The 21,730-nt window shown below is 39.9% G+C and overlaps 1 protein-coding gene across 1 annotated transcript in view; it reads left to right on the forward strand.

Moving 5' to 3' along the window:
- spns2 (SPNS lysolipid transporter 2, sphingosine-1-phosphate) overlaps positions 1-21,730 on the forward strand; it is an 84,058-nt gene that overhangs the window by 20,538 nt on the left and 41,790 nt on the right. Inside the window, exon 2 of the mRNA XM_062988503.1 lies at positions 5,724-5,789. Within this exon, the coding sequence (XP_062844573.1) occupies positions 5,724-5,789 (66 nt within the window). The remainder of the gene's footprint in view (positions 1-5,723; positions 5,790-21,730) is intronic.

Raw genomic sequence — 21,730 nt, forward strand, 5'->3', positions numbered from 1 at the left:
GTCGTTTGTATTTCTACAGCTCTGCATATGTGCAGAAAAAGCTCAGCTGTGTTCCAAACCACATACTACTGTACTGCATATTGTGTAGAAGGAAGCCACCGATTTGGTACCAGTTTAACTTATTATTTAATTAGGAAAGCAGCCCTTGTCTCTATAAAAAAAAATTGGATTTATTTCAGTTCTGAAAAAGCCAATAACCCCAAGTGTCAACCACATAAACAGTTAATACTAAAATGATTTTCTTGCAGTAAACAGATTAATCTTACAACTTTAAGATTTAAATAATTTAATTTTAATAAGTTAAATAATAACTTTAAGAAGTTTAAATAATAATAAAATTTATTACATCCAATCTAGCAGTGAGTCAGGACAGCCTGTTGTTACATTTGATCACATGTATGTTTGTAAACAAGCAGAAATGAGTTCAAATTCAAGAGTATGGAAATGTAATAAATTCAACAACATTTATATTGCATCAGACACATTTGCTAAGCTAAAATGTCCACGTAACAAAGCGTGTTATATTGCTATTGTTTTTACATTTCTGGGGTGAACATGCTATCCATACATGACTATGTGACCAGGAAAGTCACACCTCTGTGAATCACTGGTTTCATTCATAAATTCATTCCTCACAGCTGCTGTCAGGCTTATTGAGACTGACAGTGTTGGATTAGTGACATGATAGAGACCTGTGAGGTGTGACTTCATTAAAGATCCAGCTAAACAAAAGAATGGATCAAACATGTCAAACAAACAGACATAGCTGTACATAGCTTTGTTATGACCTTGGATCTTGAAGGTCTTTTAAGGCTTCCAGAAGCATAGTGAGATTCCAATTTACCCCTTTCAGCAGCACTCAAGAGACGACATGCACTTTTCGTCATTTATTGACCTGTATATGGTTGACGGACAATTCATGTATCCCCTGAGAGAAGCCAGTGTGATGAATGCATCGATAGCTCCTTGTCATCCACATGCTTGATGGCTTGATTTATCTGGAATGGTTCCTGTATCCAACACAGCCAGCATGAAAATCCTAAATATAGCAAGATAGCAGTGCGCTGGTCAGCTGATAAAATCTGATATAAATTGATTGTGTCATTAATAGTGAGCGTAAGGGAACTTACCAATGTATCAATTAAACAGTGCAGATTAAGTATTATAAAACAGTGCACTTTTTCTATCTTCTGTAATTTTAAATTTAAATTTGCTTACATGTTATTTTTAGGCTGGCTGTGTTGGATACAGTAACCATTTTAGACATGTCAAGCCCTTTAAAGGGACAGCGCTAGCCTAGTGGGTAGAGCTTTACGTTAGCAATCAGAAGATTAGGAGTCAGAATCCATACAGTCACTATTGGGCCATTGAGCAAGGCCCTTAACCCTGTCTGCACCAGGGGTGCTGTACAATGGCTGACCCTGCACCCTGACCCCAGCTTCCAAACAAGCAAGGATATCTGGAAAAAGAATTTCATTGCACTATATATATATACAGTATACACACACAAACTGTATACGTATATAAGACAAATATGCTTTCACATCATCACATGAAAATCTTCTTCCCCTTAAAGCTTCTTTGAGCGTCCAAAAAGGTGGAAATCAGATGGAGCTAAATCTGCACTAAAGCTCTCTCAGTCTCTTAGACACGACCGATTACTACTCCTCCCACCCTCACCGTTTCCAACAAAATTATAAAAGCGGCTGTTATTTCATCGCAAATGCAAACAATTAAATTGAACTGCTCCAAAGCCTAGCCGTGTTTAATCTAATCGTGAGAAAGCAGTGAGTCAACTCTAAAATAAGCCACAACCTAAAGTAACATGATTTGATTTTATCAAAGTACAAGGTCAAAATATGTTTGCTTGTCAGTTCAATATGCAGGCATCATCAAAGTGAGGGTGGAAGGCTGATTCGATAAACGATCCTTAAACAATCATCATGCTACACAAGCTTCCAAGAAACCAGCACCTTTTTTTTAATCAGTGTACACAAAGCAACCCAGTGCACTGGAGCATGAACTCGGGTGATGAAGTATGATGGAGTAGCAGCAACAGGCAGGGCGACATTCTTTCAAATGCCAAGTATCTGTTGCGGTATCTGTGTTCTGCCTCTGTAATTACTGAATAGATCTCTACCTATTACATAACTTAATAATAGGCAAATAATTCTTTTGTACTGTGTACTCCCACGAGTGTCAGAAGATGCTAGTTCTTTATTCTATTATCTTTGTCTAAATATGGCAAATTAATAGACTGATTAGTCTTGCAGTCTTTCCAGTAGTAGAATTCTGGTTATTCTTAGTTTTCTTTCAGTTCTGACTTTACCGATCACGCTGACCTCTCCTCGCCTCGCATGCCTGCTCCGTTACTATGGCAGCCGAGGTGGGTAGCATATCAGTGATGTTGCCAGTTTGGCCATTTGGTCCATTTGCATGCTGGTGTTGTCGCCTACACGCTGGCAATCCTGCCAGGCGAGTGACCTCCACAAAGAAATGTTCCAAGTTGCAGTTTTAGCCTGTCTAAAAATCTGAATTTAATTTTATTTATATTCTGAATAGTCAGAGTGCAGATACTATGGCTGCTTGAGGAATTGGCAAATCAGACATAACTGATGGTTTTCAGGTCTTTAGTGATGACAATCAGCTGAATGACGTTTTAGTGGATGGATTTATGTGTGGTGGGAAAAAAAATCATGCTTTTATCTTTCCAGACTGATAGCTACTCATGTGATGGGGACACTTAACACACTTCAGGGAAATGTAGGTACCCTTGTTTAGCATTACAGAGAAGCTTAGCTAGGCAAACGCGGTGACCCAGAGTTGATAGAAAATGACCAGGTGAAACAGTGGTGATTCAGACAGCCCGTTCTGCTTACTGTTATGATAAAAAGTCATGGTCATGGTTGGAAAAGGGGGAAAAAATTAACAAGGGAGATAAGGAATTTAAGCCAAGGGCAAAACTTGTATACATAGTCAGCCAGGGAGTGTGGACATCACTCAGCAGTATGACAGCTGCCCTAATAATTCTTAACAGCCTTGTATCTTTGTACTAACACACACACTGTACCAGCCACTCCAGATAAGATCCAGTAAACTTCAGGAATGACCTCTTATAGTACCTGTTAATCATTCTCAGCATTCCACACACACGATCCCTAATCAGCACTTAGTAACACTGAGGATACATTTGAACTGCTCCAGTTCTGTAACACTTGTACACAAAAGCATGGTTGGACATGGTGGCTTCTGTGTGGTTCTGGCAGGAACTGCTGCACCATCTGGCACAGGGATTCACTTCCCTGTGGAAAGACTTAACAGCGAAGGCCAGTGAAGCTGGATAACTGGTTAATTAGAGACCTACCTGAGTCCGACAAGAAACAGATGGAGAGGGAGCGCTGGCAAGTTGACAGAGCATAACAGGTTGGATTGTCTTGTAGCTGTCGGTATTGAGAACACACACAGGGCAGGACATAATATAAAAAATTACAGTAAAATTACAGATTTATTGATCAGTTTAGACAGAACAGAGTGATTGTGATTGAAAAATGTGTGCTGTCAGTACGGGTGTGTAAAAATTGCTGTTAAAATTTAAATAGAATTATTATTTAAACATGCCAGTAGAAGGGTTAGACACTCCTGCTCTCATACTGTTGGAAATGAATGACAATGTGGTCACTTCCATTGACTGGCATCCTGTCCAGAATGTATTCTTGCCTGATGCCTAGTGGTCTAGGATGAAGGTCTAGGATGAAGGTGTAGCAGTTCCACCTGCTGTGAAGATCAGCAAATGGCTCAGCTCACAGAATTAGGCTTATCTGCCCTGCAACTGATGTCTGTGATGTTCTTTTTAATCCGATAGTTTCTCAGTCTCATTAGTGGTAATGTGCTGGAGCTGGGAGAGTCCTTTAAATATTGGTCTAGTTTGGTAGATGCATGTCCATACCATGCATGTCACATACCATAAAACTTGCTTTTTCATACAAAATGGATTTAATATTACATTTAAGGAAAGTCAGTAGAATTCCCCTTTAATGAAAAAAGTTCCATATAAAGACACAAGGACGTGGATTGAGAATTTTACCTATAGTGACAATAAAAAAATCATTTACTCAGGAATTAATTTTCTTTAATGAAAAGATCGTTAGGAAAAGAATGCCGATCAGGTATATTGGAATGTGAGCAGTTGGCATCAGGTGGGAGCGTGTTCGCACCTGCCTGAAACTTTTTTGTCAACAGGCAATGAGCTGTGACACTGTTAACATGCTAAAAAGCATAGCGATGACAAAGCCTGGGCTGAAGTGTAAGGAAAGCTATTACAGTCATTATAGAGAAATGTATTGTAGCCAGTGTGACCATTAGTGGTATGAAGAATTTTTACTTTCTGTTTTTTTTTTGTACACAATTCCTGTTTCATCCACTATTTGTATTATTTTGTATTATTTTTATATATTTTTGTTTGGCTCTTTATCCAGATTTTATGACTTAGTTTCTCTGGCTGTGACTTTTCCACTTTTATCAAGCATTTCATTCTAATGAAGAAACAATAGTCGTGGGGTGGGAACACATCCCAAAAAGAAATGCCAATCCAATTAAAGGCAACACACCTAGGGTCAACTTAGGACAGCTAGTCCTCCTTCTGCATGTTTTTAAAGGGACACCAGAGTACCTGAAACATCCACACTGTCAAGGGCTCTGGATGCACCTTTTCCACACTGGTCCTCATTCCTGAGTTTTTTGGTGCAGTGCGTTTTCTTGACCGTTTTTATGAGCACAGCTTTCAAATGAAGCACCCTAATCACAGAAATCAAATCCCTGGTGTTGAATTAACGCCATTAGTGTTCATACTGATCCAATTGAACACAAATGAGTAGTCGAAGAGTTCATTAAACACTGTGGGTGTTAAATCATTTCAACACGGGGGACAGCTTAGCTGCGTAGCGCTGCAGTGCTAAGAGCACAATCAGCGCGATCATGACGGGCACTGGTGCGATAAATTAACGTTTTACTTGTTTAAGCCAAAACCTTTTGTCCTTTATAACACTAGATTAAACTGCAACTAGCTTAATATCATGTGATTTAGACAGCGAGTGGAGAAAAAGATCCTAATAATAATTGGCCTGTGTGAAACTTGGCCTGTGTGATGTCTGAGTGTCCATATCAAGAGGTGTTCACAGAGTCAACAGAGTTTGTCTGTAGCACAAATAGAGAGCTTAAACTGGCAAGATCTTCAGTTCCCAAGGGTATAATTAACTAATCAGGATTTCATACTCAAAGTCTGGATGATCTCTGAAAATCCAACCACCTGCAGTATTCAGTTCTTACACACCTGATCCTGGTAATTATGGTACAGCTTAAGTACTTAAATAACATTATTACAACTGGAACTGTACATGGTGATCATAGACAGTCCTGAAAATCACACACAATAGCCTAAACTGTATGCAGATGTTTGGAAAGGTTGATTCTTGGGTGTTGTTTTGTGTCTGGGGATGCGGTCATGCTGGAATATTAAAGTTTAAAGCATATATTGTATTTCATATGATTTATTTTAAACATCTGTTAGCAATGGGTGTGACTGAAAGGTCTGAACCGTATACTTCTGGCTATATAGTAAATATCTTATTTATACAGTAAATACTGTATGTTTAATGACAAAAGTGGCTAAATTGTGGATAAAAGTGACACTAAAACTCCCCTTTTTTCTTTTTCCCTCTGTTTAGGTGTCCTGCTTGACATTCAACACCACTTTAACGTAAATGATAGCGGAGCTGGTTTACTACAAACAGGTAAGCCTTTCTAAATACCGTAATTACACCATGTTGCAACCATTCTAAACATACCCCTCACACTAAGCCCACGCATATACACCACCACACATGCTAAAACACACTACTTTACTCCTTCAAGCCACTAAGCTTCTTAAATCCAGACCGACTGGCATAACAAAAGGCTAAAAGAGCAGCTAAGGTCTGCCACCTCTCTCAGAGGTTCCCTCTTGTGTCCCACCTCTTTCTCCCTCACTTTTGTAAGCCAGGGTAATTGTGCTTTAAGCTCTGGCTCAGGCGTAAATCGAGGTTTGCTTTTCAGACCCTTTCTGTATTGGGATCCTACCAAAGGAAAGACTGTACATATACCCGGCACTTCAATTTCGGAAAGCTTTGTGTGATAGGCTCTGTCTGGCTGCAGTGCCTTCGTATAGCTGTTATAGGTACTGTTGTGAGAAGGTGAAGCAGTTATTGTGCTTTTCTGAGGTTCTAAAGAAGCTTCCTGCTTTTCTACCACTGAGATGAAAGACCTTGTTTACATTAGAGCACAATGTGCTTCTTTGAGGTCAATGATGCGTTCACATTTTCTTCATGTACCTGTGAGACAGACTGTGCAGTGTTACACAATGAAAGTAGGTGGGTAGGGTGTGGGTGTTTAGGTAGGTCATTTAGATAGATAGGTCTGCTTTTTGAGTCTCACCTGTAAAGCTACCGTCTGTAAATGCTTCCTCTGAGCAACTGCAGCCTGTCAATATCATCTGACAGGTCAGTGTGATTTAATTACAAAAGATAATAGATTGGTTGGCATCTTGACTGAATGGTCAAAAGTATGTGGACAACGCCTAGTATTGTGTATGGGTGTTTCGGCCACATCCATTGTTTAAAGATGTATGATGTCACTTTTAAATAAACAATATGCTTCCCATGTGGCAAGAGTTTGGGTGTAGAGGAACTCCAATGGCCTGCACAGAGCTCTGACCTTAATGCCAGTTAATCTGGGACATTGAGTTTGAGCCATGTCACATCGTTCAACACCTCACAAATGTTCTTTTGGCTAAAACTACTCAAAGATACACTTCAAAGTCTTGTTAAAAGCATTTAATAAAAGAGTAGAGGCTGTTATAGCTGCAAGAGTGCAAGTACATGGGATTGTTAATGATTAAACAACATAAGGCCATTGATTAAGGCCAATGGCCAGAACACCATTGATTTATTTAGGTTTTCCCATAAATCTGTCATTCCTCAGATTTCTGTTACATATCATGAGTACAAGTAAGGTGAATTAAAAAATCTAAATACACACAAAGAAGTTCAGGTTTAGCCAGTTTGGTGAAAGTATGGTGTAAATCAGGAGTCAATGTTCAATGTGTCGAGTGTGTTGAGTACTGACAGTGTTGTTGTGTTAGGGAGGGGACAGGGAGCTGGTATTAATCCTAGACTGGTACAGTCAGGGGTATTCTGAGGGTTTGGGTTGGGCTTCCTGAGCCATGCAGTCTCAATTAGGCTTTTGTGAGAGAACGCCGTTCTGTGGAAGTCCCACCGGACTGTGGAACTCGGCTGTGTTTTTCGTTACTCTGAATGTTGGCACGTGTTGATATTGACCTGCACAAATACACACAAGTGCACAGACTCTCATACACACACCTGTACCAGCATACACAAATACACACATGCTCGTACAGCGCCTCATTGAGCAGTTACATGTGAAGCAGTTGATGTCAGTCCTGATTCCAACTACTGGCTAAAAGGACAGAGAAACAATGTTAAGGTATTTGACCTTGAAGCTATACATTCTGTTACATTATGCCACCCAAATCTAAATACTGTACACTATATGGCTATTCAGTCTAAAGAGCATTTGTATAGCTGGGCACTGACGTTGGTCAAGAAAGTCTCAGTTGATGTTCCAGTTCATTCCTGTTCAGTGGGGCTAAGGTCAGGGCTCTGCAACTGTTGTGGCTGAAACACATGAATTCAAAAATAAAAGGGGTGTCTCAATACTTTTGCCCATATAGTGTATGTTATACACTATATGTTATAGTGGTAGTTCAGTGATGCTACTTGATACTTGACTAGTGATCAGAAGGTTGCTGGTTCAAGCTCCACCACCATAAAACTGCCACTATTGGGCCCCTGAGCAAGGCTCTTAACCCTCAGCTGTTTGCCTTGTATTCAGTAAATATTAAAAAGCCATTGTTGTGTCAGCTTAATCAATATAACACTAAGCTGTGTTCATGGTCTGACATATCTTTTATTTACACAGTTCTAGAGTAACCAGAACTCATTTATGACATTAAGAAAGTGGAGCTTAAACCACAAGGACAGACAGAAATCTTACTTTCCTTTTCTGCTAAATTAAGTCCCACTTTGTTAATCCTCAAACTAAACATGATATAATCATGAGTCATTTGAGCTAAATTACACGCTCATTAAAGATTCTAAATCCGTATTATAGCTTTTTAGCTGTAGGCTGACCGGTGGTTGGATGATTACTTGAAGACGCATGCTATTGGCCCAGTCCCAGTAGGGAGTAGATGCTATTGGTTCACACACAGCAGGGGATGAAGCTGTTGGCTGCACACAACAGAGCACTGAGAAGTCTGGAAGCAAAGTTGACATTTATTTGGAGGATTTGTACTGCTGCATGGCTGCGCTCTCCAAACTCGAATGGCTCCAATGGGAAGAGTAAACATGAGAAATATTAAAAAAAAAAAATGAATAGTACAAACAGCACCCAAAATACTCAAACGTCTGAAGAAAGACACTATTCACTTATTCATTTATAGTCTGTTTTACCATCTATGTATTCTATTCAGCCTCATTGGGTACAATTTACTAGGCAAAAGGTAGAAAACACCCTGGACAGGTTTCCAGTCCCTCACAGGGCACACACACATTTATACCTAGGGCAATTTAATATCTCTAATTAACCTGACTACATGTCTTTGGACTGTAGGGGGAAACCGGAGCTCCATACAGCAAACTCCACACAAAAAGGACCCGTACTGCTCCACCTGGGAATCGAGCCCAGGACCTTCTTGCTGTGAAGTGTCAGTGCTACCCACTGAATCACTGTGGTGCCTCACTTAACACCAGCATAACTTTAATGATGGTTCTTGTTGGTTAAACTCGCCATGACCCTGACCAGGAAAAAGCATTCAATGAAAATAAACTGAAATGAAAAGCAATCACATTTAGGAGCAGTTTATATTAACCAACTCCAAGAAAATATTCCACACAGCAAAATGTCTATTATGAATTAGCTGATCACAGTGGAAAACGTGTGGATTTAGATCTGACTCTGCGTGACCTCTGATCCCAGTCTGTCCCCGGTCTCACATAGCGCTGCAGAATTTCATACGCCTAAGCCACTGGCAGCATGTGCGTGTAGACAGGGTGTGTGTGGGGTCACCTGAGACCATCAGAGCTGTATGTGAATGAGTGAGTGGGTGGATGTCTCGGTGTGGTCTTTACTGTAGTGGAACCCCTGGGTTTGGGTGGGATCAGTAATAAATCCTGTTTTCTTTTGTTCTCTTGGATGATCCAGCACATTTCTTTTTTTTTAATCACCTTTTATACTGTTTACTGAATAAAGGCGGCACAGTGGCTTGGTGGGTAGCACCTGGCTTCAATCCTTAGGTGGAGTGGTCTGGATCCTTTCTGTTAAGTCAGGTTTATTGAAGATATTACAATTATCCTAGGTATGAGAGTGTATGTGTGTGTGTTCAACCACTGATGGACTGGTGACCTGTTTCCTACCTTTTGTCTACTAAACTTGTCTCATTTGGATCCTAAATAGGACAAAACAGTGGTAAAACAGACAATGAGTAAATGATTGTGTGTATACTGTATAAAATGTGGCTCATATTTCTTACTAACACTACAACAAAAAATAAGTGACAACACTAGCTCACTATGAAAGCCACACAAGAGACAAAACTTTCAGTAGATCGATTTTCAGTATTTCTTTTATGTTCTTTATATTCCCACTACTAGACAAGCACTGTTCCAGATATTGTGATACCTGCTGCCATGGTTTGTTCTTAATATTTATAATAAAAGGCCATACAGTGTGGTGTGGTGTTTGCAAACGGTATCAAGTGCCTGTCAGCTATGAGATCATTCAGCAAACAATGACACGCATATGTCCGACCCGAACAAAAGGCACAGAGACATGACACCTGTATGTAATATAAGTTTCCAAGAAGCTCCATCTGCAGGACTCAGTTTTTCAGTATAACATTTATGACAGTTGTTTAGTGCCAGAGGGAAAATCTGTGCAACTAAAATGGCAAAAATTGACCTTTCAACCGACACTGGTCTGACATGTCAAGCAAGTGACAGACATGTAGACAGAGAGGCCTTATGTATGTAACTTTATCCACTCCAAATGGACATGCTTTAGCCTGTAGCTATCACACCTGTCAGTTAGCTGCGATGTTTCCAGAATGATCAGCATTCCCTAACTTGTGCTGTCTCTATGTTAAAATGCTCATTTCCATTAGCCTTAAGCTTATGAATCATTGTTTCTTTTTAAGTCTTATATTAAGAACTATTGGGAACTACAGTTGACAGCACAAGGCCAAGTATCAGTGCCGCCAACATCAATAGCCTAAATGGCGGAATTGGGGGCCGTTAACATGCCGCTGGCCAGGATACCTGCCTGCTGGCCGGTTTGGTTGATTGAAAGGAGAGAAAAAGAGATTAATGGTGTTACAGAATGGGGAAAATAGAGAGGGGTTGACTTTGGATGAGGTTACTGTCCTAAAGCAATGTCAGACTTTCTCTTTGTTTGAAAAATGACAGAGGTATTTGAGAATGGTTGTGTTAAAAGGAGTAGAACATAAAGAGAGAAACCAGTCTGAAGTAAGAAGTAACCTGTGTTGGCCAACCTCTATATTCTTAAAACAAAAAATTTCACTACATTGGCTACAATACTATAAAGCTAAAACAGACTAATTGTATAAAATCTGCATAAATTAATATCTGATGTTAGATTTGTTGGTAGCTTCAAATAATAAGTGTCAGAAAGAATAGGCACCAACTTATCATCTTATTAAATTGTGCTTCCAACTAGCAATGTGGAAAAATATTAATTGTTTACACTTTTAAATTCTGCAGAGCTATTTACCTGATTCGGTTCAAACTATTGATTTATTACCTGTTTTATAAATGTTTCAACTTTGTAAAACATGCAGTCTTAGTCAGTAAGTCAACATTTATTTCCACATTTTTACTGGTAAATATTTATGTACCATGGTTGCAGGCTGTAACTAAAAACATTTTTATCTAGACTTGGCCCCTAAACAGTCTAAACAATCACTAAACAGTCTTCCTATCATTCAGCTGATCTTGCGAGTATACTGTCAGTGGGTGTTTTGACTTTTTGGGGTCACGTGTTCAAAGTTTTCAACAAATGAAGATTTCCCTCCCTGGTGTGAATCGATCCAGGGGGTCAGAGAGTTACGGCCTGAAATGAAACGAGGCAGGTGTTGTCCCCATGTATTGTGTGTGTCCGGAGCTGCTTCGGCTTGTCTGTGCTTCTCTCCGTCTAGTCGAGGCGTCTGGGAAGCATGTCTGATTTAGTTACAGTGGGCAGAGTTTGTGCTGTCAGATGAGGCTCAGCTGGGACTGGGTGAATGATTGGGGGCACAGGTGGATTGTAACAGTGCCTTCATGGATAGTGGGCTATTTTAAAAAGTGCCCATATGATTCATGACAATATACAGTATGTATACACATGGGTAAATATAATAACTGCCAATACCGTATAAGTCCCCATTTGTTGCTATAACAGCTTGTGCACGTCCATAACTGCAGAGATTTCCTTGGATTAACCCATTAGTGATATCTAGCGAGGCACTGATGTTAGGTGGTCACACCAGTTCACCCCAAAGGTCTTGAATATGGTTGAGCCCACGTCTCTGCTCAGGCAAGTTAACTTCTTTTACAAAAAAATTGGCAAAAAATTTCTGTACCTCACTTTGTACACAGGGGTAAAACACAGAAATAAAAATACTGAAACAAGAAAGAACTTTCCCCAAATTACTGTCACAAATGTATTCATTTAAACATTTATTCATCCTTCTTTGGTATGTGCATGATGTATTTAGTCAGAATGTGTTCAGTTGTCATCTGACAAACTCAGATCACTGCTTATGAGTCCTATAGTGCTGTGAATTATACGACTCTGGTCTGTGCTCAGTTTTGTGCATGTTGATCTTAGAGTTGTGAGCAGCTGCTAGTCTTGGAACCTGAATGCAAATCTGAAGGCTCCTGACAAATACTTCTTGTGCTTAAATTTGATCAATGGGCGTTTGACTCAGTAGTGAGGGTAACTAAGAACAGAATTTAGTCAAAAGTCGCAAAGCTCTTTCACTGCCAATTCATCACTGCCAATTCATCGTTGTATATCTCATCTTTTTGTAAGAGAAAATCGGGGCATTATAATTAAACAGAAACGCATAGGAACACACTTTCAAGATATAACTATTACAGTCCTTCAAGGAGATACAAATCAGGAAACGAGGTGTGAAATATCACCGACACACTCACAGGGAGCGCCGCTGTCCTACTGTATATCCACTGTATGTTTGCCCAGTCACACATGCCTTCTTCTCAGCTTACATTTTAAGTCTCCTTTAGTTCTTGATTTCTTTGGCTGTGACTGAGAGAAACTGTGTGGTATCAGCTGTGCTCTCCTCTCACACGCAGTTCACAGCTGTCTCTACATTTCTCTCGCTTTTACTCTCACCTTCTCTCTCTCTCTTATTAGCCTGTTTATGCTACCATTTAGACAAACGCATAGGTTGCTTAATATAGGTCAGCACAGCAACTTAAAAAGACTATCAAAAGAAATTGTAAACAGACATGGGTGGTGCTCCAGTGGACTGCAGATATCAGTCTGTTCATGACCGCATTGGAAGCAGATACAGTGTCCCTAACTGGAAACCCAATATTGTGCCTCATTAGTACCACTAAAATGCTATTTATTGTGTAATTTGTGTTTGGGATGAATCATCTGGTTTAAAAAAGACTGTAACACAATATTCCAAAGATTTTCTTTTTGCTTGTAATGTGCATTGTAATGTGGTTTGGGACACAGCCTTTGACATTTTGTTTTAATTAATTAGTTGCTCTTTTTCCTAACTGCTTAAAAAGACAGCCAATGCTTTAATGGAATCCCATCTATTAATGCAGTAAAGGTCAATCTTTGGGCTAAGGGTCAGTCACTTTTTGTTGTGTCTCCTAGCTTGTTGATGCTTAAAATAAATGTTTTGTTTCTTCTCAGTAGTTCAGTGTGTATGTTAACCAATAAAAATAGCAATGTGTGTATTATTGTGTTGGGACTCAGTCCTTTAGCTATGTTAGTATTGCATTCTATCTATATCTCTGTTTGTAGGCCAGGTCTCTAAGGGTGTAATGGTCTATTGCATCTTCCTCAAGGCCCCTAATAATGGGCTACAATGGATTTTATTTCCACTGGGAATCCGAAAGTATTTTGCATAGCGTACATACGTAGCTACATTTGCAAATTTGCATAGCATAGAATATAGCATAGAATAGACACTCTGTAGCTTCAATAATTTAGACTGGCTTTGGTGTTCTTCACTGATTGACGAGCGCATCAACAAATCAATACGTGCTGAGGGTTCAGCCTACACGCCCAACCCACACAAATCCAGTACAAACCCAAGCTCTAGCATCAAGGTCATACTGGGAATGAGTAAAGTCTGTGGGTATGCATATCAAAAACATATATTTGCACACAGTTGTACATATTTGCAGGAATGTTGGGGGGTTTAGTTTAAACGCTCAAGATAGGAAACTGCTGATCCTGTATTTGAGCAGTGGTCTGTCGTTAGCTATATAGCTTCTTGTGGCGGAAAAGCAAGCTCCACACCCTGTAACAAATTTGTTTTGTATTGGTGGATTTACAATCTAGGTACTGCAATAAAATAGCAACTGTTTTGGATATGCATCGTCCAAATTCTCCAAATACTCCAAACACTGATTGTCCACCATACTGCAAAGCTTTATGTTTTTTACTTCTACCAACACACCTTGTTTATATTCAGGACTGAAGTAAAAAAAAAAAGACGTGAGTCTCTCACTGCATTGCTTCAATATAACTATACAATATTCAGTGTATACTTTTATATTTATATGGTTTCCAATTGATTGTCATTGACTGGCTTTAATTTTCTGCAGCTGGATACAGTTTAGCCCACATAATGCTGATCAGCAGTGTAGTTTAGTGTTACAACTACAAGTAGTTAGTTAGTATTTTATCAACACAGCAGCTAATTTACTTAGCATTTCTTCAATATACCTGCATGGTACACTATTGGTTTAAATTGTTAAATCAAATGGTTTGGATTCAGTCCCTAAAATAGTAGGTTTTTTTCATTCCTAGTTTTGGAATCAAGAGATTTGGCTTGTTGAAGAAGAACATAAAGCTAACATAATGTAACAAGTGCTCTTCAATTCGTCTGTTATTGGTAATTTGGTAAATTGGTAAAGTCTGTTTTACCACCGGTTTATCTGATTCAGGGTCGCGGTGGGTACAGTTGACCAGGCAAAAGGCAGGAAACACCCTGGACAGGTCGCCAGTCCATCACAGGACACACACACACACACACACATACTTATGGCATGGGCAATTTAGTATCTCCAATTAACCTGACTGCATGTATTTGGACTGTCGGAGGAAACCAGAGCTCCCGGAGGGAACCCACACAGACATGGGGAGAACATGCAAACTCCACACGAAAAGGACCTGGAACATTTCACCTGGGAATTCAACCCAAGCAGCAGTGCAACCCACCGAGCCACCTTGCCACCAACGTACACATTTATAATTTATAAGTTATAACTATGCATTTCAATTTATATTTTTCTATCATAGGCAAACATATTTTGTGACAGCTTTATATAAATATCATCTGTAATTAGCATAGAGGAGACAAACATAGCTTCTGTCTTGTACAGCTCCTCTGCAGTGTCATTTTTAGTGTAGTAAAACTGCACAGTGTAAAAATAGAAGCAAAAATGTGTTGCTGTTTGCATCTGCTGCCACGTACAAAAAAAACTCCAGAAAAACATTTAGTCCTGTCACAGCAGCTAGACTTAGTCAGGTAGTCAAAAAGTTACTGAAGTAGTGAACTCAGATAAACATAATTTATCTTGCAAGATATTGTTGCTGAAAGGCTACTGGGACTGCTGGTCAACCAATCATGTCCACACAATTCACCCCCTCCTGTCCACCGAACCCTCTTCAGCTGTGAGGTGTTGAGTTATGCTTTGCTTTCATCAGTGCCGCGCTTCGCTCAGACACACACACACGAGAGAGAGAGAGAGAGAGAGAGAGAGAGAGCGCTTCACATATATGTTCCACAGTGACACAGGGCTCACCCTGAAAACTTGGCAGCATTTCGACTGGGTGTTTCTGTGGCTTTTAACCGCTAGCATTCCTTTTATTCCCAAAAATGTCTGGTAGGACTCGGGGAAGTTCGGCTCCTCAGAGCACATCTATTAAAGGATGGATGTAGCCGTTGGAAGCCTAGAAACACACACACACACACACACACATGTAAAACGAGAGTTCTGAAGTCTGGAAGTGTTCACTTTTATGAAAAGGCTTTGAGACGAGATGGAATGTGATGGAATGTGATGGCTGGTTGCAGCGTACACTGATATTGGAAGTGTGTTCTTGTGTGTAAGGTGGAATTTCCATCGTGGCATGTACAGATAAGCACGGTTAGGTGAGAAAATCCTAAGTGGAGGATCAAATCACACCGAGTTCAGCTGCTCGGATGTGTTCCTCACAGAGATATGACAACAGCTTCATACTGTCTGTCACCTGGTGCTCCACAACACACTTTGTTCGAACGTCTCTAGTTAGAGTCTGCAAAGGCTCAACATAAGCACCGGGCTGTGTCCTGTAGTGGACATCAGTGTTTTTGCTGACAAGTCTGTCCACACCAAACTTGTTACTAAACAGACACCTAGTTCACCAGATTCTATAAATCTTATTAAAAGTGATGCCCATTGTCTGATTATGAATGTTTAATGTGTTGGATCTAGGGTCATGTGATTTACAAATTTCTTAGGGTTTGGCATGACTGAAGAGCAAGTAGGTATGTTTGTTGAACTGAATGCGCAGCTTGCTTTGTCCTAATCTTTCCATTTGATTAACATGCTTAGTGGACGTTGAGCTGGTAGATTTGATCAGGTGTACTTACCAGAAGCTTTAATTAATAAGTTAATTCATGTGCAGACATTATATACATATAAATGACTAAATTATGTACTGAAGAGTAAAGTTTTTACTGCTATTACCATGAATGCAAAATAAAAGTAAGGCAACCAAACATATCCACGTATATCAATCCTGTCCCCCCATCCTGTCCACCGAACCCTCTTCAGCTGTGAGGTGTTGAGTTATGCTTTGCTTATATATATATATATATATATATATATATATATATTATATATATATATATATATATATATATAAAATCACACGTTATTTATATATATATACAGTGTATCACAAAAGTGAGTACACCCCTCACATTTCTGCAGATATTTAAGTATATCTTTTCATGGGACAACACTGACAAAATGACACTTTGACACAATGAAAAGTAGTCTGTGTGCAGCTTATATAACAGTGTAAATTTATTCTTCCCTCAAAATAACTCAAAATACAGCCATTAATGTCTAAACCATCGGCAACAAAAGTGAGTACACCCCTAAGAGACTACACCCCTAAATGTCCAAATTGAGCACTGCTTGTCATTTTCCCTCCAAAATGTCATGTGACTCGTTAGTGTTACTAGGTCTCAGGTGTGCATAGGGAGCAGGTGTGTTCAATTTAGTAGTACAGCTCTCACACTCTCTCATACTGGTCACTGAAAGTTCCAACATGGCACCTCATGGCAAAGAACTCTCTGAGGATCTTAAAAGACGCATTGTTGCGCTACATGAAGATGGCCAAGGCTACAAGAAGATTGCCAACACCCTGAAACTGAGCTGCAGCACAGTGGCCAAGATCATCCAGCGTTTTAAAAGAGCAGGGTCCACTCAGAACAGACCTCGTGTTGGTCGTCCAAAGAAGCTGAGTGCACGTGCTCAGCGTCACATCCAGCTGCTGTCTTTGAAAGATAGGCGCAGGAGTGCTGTCAGCATTGCTGCAGAGATTGAAAAGGTGGGGGGTCAGCCTGTCAGTGCTCAGACCATACGCCGCACACTACATCAAATTGGTCTGCATGGCTGTCACCCCAGAAGGAAGCCTCTTCTGAAGTCTCTACACAAGAAAGCTCGCAAACAGTTTGCTGAAGACATGTCAACAAAGGACATGGATTACTGGAACCATGTCCTATGGTCTGATGAGACCAAGATTAATTTGTTTGGTTCAGATGGTCTCAAGCATGTGTGGCGGCAATCAGGTGAGGAGTACAAAGATAAGTGTGTCATGCCTACAGTCAAGCATGGTGGTGGGAATGCCATGGTCTGGGGCTGCATGAGTGCAGCAGGTGTTGGGGAGTTACATTTCATTGAGGGACACATGAACTCCAATATGTACTGTGAAATACTGAGCAGAGCATGATCCCCTCCCTCCGGAAACTGGGTCGCAGGGCAGTGTTCCAGCATGATAATGACCCCAAACACACCTCTAAGACGACCACTGCTTTATTGAAGAGGCTGAAGGTAAAGGTGATGGACTGGCCAAGCATGTTTCCAGACCTAAACCCAATAGAACATCTTTGGGGCATCCTCAAGCGGAAGGTGGAGGAACGCAAAGTCTCGAATATCCGCCAGCTCCGTGATGTCGTCATGGAGGAGTGGAAAAGCATTCCAGTGGCAACCTGTGAAGCTCTGGTAAACTCCATGCCCAGGAGAGTTAAGGCAGTTCTGGGAAATAATGGTGGCCACACAAAATATTGACACTTCAGGAACTTTCACTAAGGGGTGTACTCACTTTTGTTGCCGGTGGTTTAGACATCAATGGCTGTATATTGAGTTATTTTGAGGGAAGAATAAATTTACACTGTTATATAAGCTGCACACAGACTACTTTTCATTGTGTCAAAGTGTCATTTTGTCAGTGTTGTCCCATGAAAAGATATACTTAAATATCTGCAGAAATGTGAGGGGTGTACTCACTTTTGTGATACACTGTATATATACATATACACATGACCCTGAAAAGGTCGACAGGGCATACACACATACATTGTCTTTGGACTGCGAGAGGAAACTGGAGCTCCTGGAGGAAACCCACGCAGAGGGCTGGGGCCGCTCCAGAGAGACTGAGTTACACCGAGTTGGTGGGCCAAAAAACAAAATTGTATAATCTATATATATTTTGGTCAGCAGGGCTTAAATAAATCCTTAAATAAATAAAGGGCTTGCTCATAATAAATCCTCCTTTCACTTCAGCAGTTTCTAAATCTACATATATTCTATGTCTGTAATATTTTATCCTTACATTCAGGCAGTGCACTGTGAGTTTTTATGACTGCTGTCTCTATCTCATGATGGTCTTGGAGATTTCTTATTAGAGAGCCTATAAAATAAATGAACCATCAAATACCCTGCAGTGTTGTGGTATTAGCTAGAACTTCAGTTAATTGTCCGTTTCGGCTAGTGCTGCGTCTTAATGGCACTAAAATTCTTAAATACTTTTGTATACCCATAGTTCTGTTGAGGCAAAATTATTTCCACATTACACATGACACTAGACTATGTCTGTGATTGTAGTCATATATTTCTTTAAAGGCTCTGATATTAGTCATTTATACAGAATGAAATTACTGGTCACATTTGTTTTTTTGTCAGTAAAATTCTGAAAGGCACACATTACATAATTTACCACTATATTTAGACTAAGTCCTGCCAGGTACATTGTATTGTACCCTTTCTGTAGTCTTCAAACATGTGGCTTCTTTTCACAGTGACAGTGATGTGAGTTTATTTGCTTCATTAAGTATATAAACCAGGGTTAAGTTCAACAAAAGCTTCTTTCAGTTCCTCTACAGAAGCACTGGTGGACAGACATTTCGACGTGCTATTATCTTAGTTATAAAAAGCTGATTTTTGAAGAAGGCCGCTCTTTGTTCTCAATAGGACTTATTTCCCCCGTGCATGATTTATTTTGCTTCTATTCATTTCTACTATTTCTGTATTATCCTTGATGCAGTGCAGCTTCCTTTTTGTACTCCAGGGGAAGTGCTTACAGAGTTAAACACTGCAGTCTTCTGAAAAGTTCAGCATCTGGGTCTGAAACGTGCACACTTTGCCTTTATATAACAAGAGAGCTTCCTGTAAATGATTATTTCCTTGGCATGTACCCGTGCACCTGCAGCTTCTGTTCTCTGTCATGGTTGAGCTGGGAGATAAAAGAACGGATTAGCGTCTAAAATCAGTTTAGACTATTTAAACAGAAGGACTGTGGTGTAAGGACGGTCTTGCACATTGATGGGTAGAGCTGGTATCTTTTTAAAAAGAACCCTAATGATTGCTGATTGGGCACAGCACGGTGGCTCGGTGAGTATCACTGTCACCTCACAGCAAGAAGATCCTGGATTTGATTCCGAGGTGGTAGCGGTTAGAGTCCTTTCTTGGTTTGGCAATATGCCAAGTTCAACAGAAACCAAAATGAATCCAGCCCTTATTGAGAAATCCGTATTTGACATATTTAAGATGCTTCGAACCTTGTTTCATTGTTTTCATGTTTCGCCAGGCTGTATTAAATGTCTTTCCTTGTACGGAGAGGATTCCTCAGCTTGCTCATTGTCTGGTTGATGCTTTGGCATCTTAGTTTTAAAAATAATTGCTGTGTTTAAAATACAGAGATAACTTCCTAGAAAAAGTACAACTCTAAGTTCAAATGGTTAAACTTACATCCACGTCCATCTATAAGCTACTCAGCTTTCATCTTGGTAAAAAATGCAATCGTTTGTTCTGCCTTTAAGGAGAAACCTAATGGGTTGTCAGTCATTCAGGTGTGAAAGTATGCATGAAGAATTCAGTTCATGTGACACTAAGTAATGCGGTCTGGGATTCACCGAAATTACCACTGACAGGCTAAACAGCTTCAGTTTTCAACATTTTAACAACTGCTTGTAATGTCAAGTACATGGAACAGTTGTCTGTATGCCAAGGTAGGTAAAAACCCAATCTGTCATCTTATTTATATAATATGAATTAATGGCAAGCATTACAATGCAAAAACTCATGAATAAAACAGCAGAACAATGTCCTTTACAAATGTATGTAAACATTTGACTTCAACCGTGTATCCAGACCACACACATTCAATGCTGTAACACTAAACATGTACTAGCATGCACCGGGACTCTGATGTAGCATTACTCATCTACCTGTATTGCAGGTTACGCCGTCTAGCCAAACAGGATTTATTTCATTTGTGGGATTATATCAGCAGCACTGACATCGGTAGCAAACAGTTTAATCTCTGTAGGAAAACAATATGGGAGATTACAAGAGCTGGCTGATTTTTCTGTTGCTTTATGGCTTTGGGTACAATGAGGGGTCAGAAGAGTTTGAGTCTGATTGTGAAATTATTGTAACATTTGTTGTGATGACATCATGCACTTGGCTTGGGCTTTATAAGTGTGACCAAATTTAGAAAATCCATGTTATCCTGGCGTGATTTCACAATAGTCTAAAGAGCATCTTGTGAGGTTATGGAAGTGCTCAGTGAGGTCAAGTGAAGGTGGAAGACTGTGGAGTCCATAGCAGTAGGTATTCCTTGTTTTTTGCTCGTGGTAGTTATTATAGCTATAAAGCTTTTAGATTTAATTATATTAAAACCAAGAAATGTAGTCTTTGATTTTTGGCCCCCAGAGTATTTATATTAGACTACACGGCAAACCAGATTTCATTTTCTTACATTAAATTTTTGACCAAATTTCAGCACATGGTCACCTTTACTCATGTAGCCAGCTTAGTTTGGTAATGGTAACAACAAAGCCTCGTCTACATTAAGTAGTTCAGATAATATAAGAATCAACCAGTTAGCTTGTTACCAACATGGATATTCCACATTGGATTGTGCTTTACATGCAGTGACTGATGGATGAAGAGAATGGACCGAGCCATGTTTGTTGGTGTTGTAAACCCCAGGTACTACAACAGGTTTTCCTTTCTGTCACTGCTACTGTCAACATCACAAATATCTGACCCCAAGGAGTCATGTGTTCAAGGAGTCATTTTATTTTATTTTATCTATGCATTTCTTCCCTTTTTTACCCAATTTATCATAGCCAGCATAACTGGAGACCCTGGTCGTGTCCGAGACGCCCAGCCGACCGGTAGCAGAGCTGAGATTCGAACTCGAAGAGTTTAAAATCCCGCTGTGCCACCTGGGCACCTAAGGAATCATTTTTACTGGATTCTGATCTGACCTGTCCGAATTGAAACCACAGAAGTCTAAATAATCAGAAAATCTGTCCAGCTCAACTCAGATCTGAGCTGTCTGTCTGAACCCGGTCTAGGTCGCATTACGTGATGTTTTTTGTTGAGTAATTTATCCAGGCAGCGAGTGTCTGTCTCAGGGATTGCAGTTGCATGAGCGCTGACTTGTGCTGCGATTTCATTCATGCCAGAACAATAAGGACGGCAGATTGGAATCACTTCATAAGAGCAAAACAGGGCTTTGTGTTTCCTAATCTCTCCAGAAAGTGACGTGTTATGTCTTCACTGAACTGACAGTCCTATTGAACATCTTTGATGTGAATCGCTTTCTTGACCAACATTAGTGTCTAGCCATACAAATATGTTTATGACTGAATGGGCACAAATTCCCACAGGCATACTTCAATGTCATGTGAGAAGCCCTCACAGAAGAGTGGCTGTTTTATAGCTAAAAAGATCACATAGAGGTCACTTCATTTTAATACCATTTGTTTTTTAAATAGAATGTCCAGCAA

This window comes from Trichomycterus rosablanca, chromosome 26 (assembly GCF_030014385.1).
Source record: "Trichomycterus rosablanca isolate fTriRos1 chromosome 26, fTriRos1.hap1, whole genome shotgun sequence".
In the NCBI taxonomy this organism is placed as follows: Eukaryota; Metazoa; Chordata; class Actinopteri; order Siluriformes; family Trichomycteridae; genus Trichomycterus; species Trichomycterus rosablanca.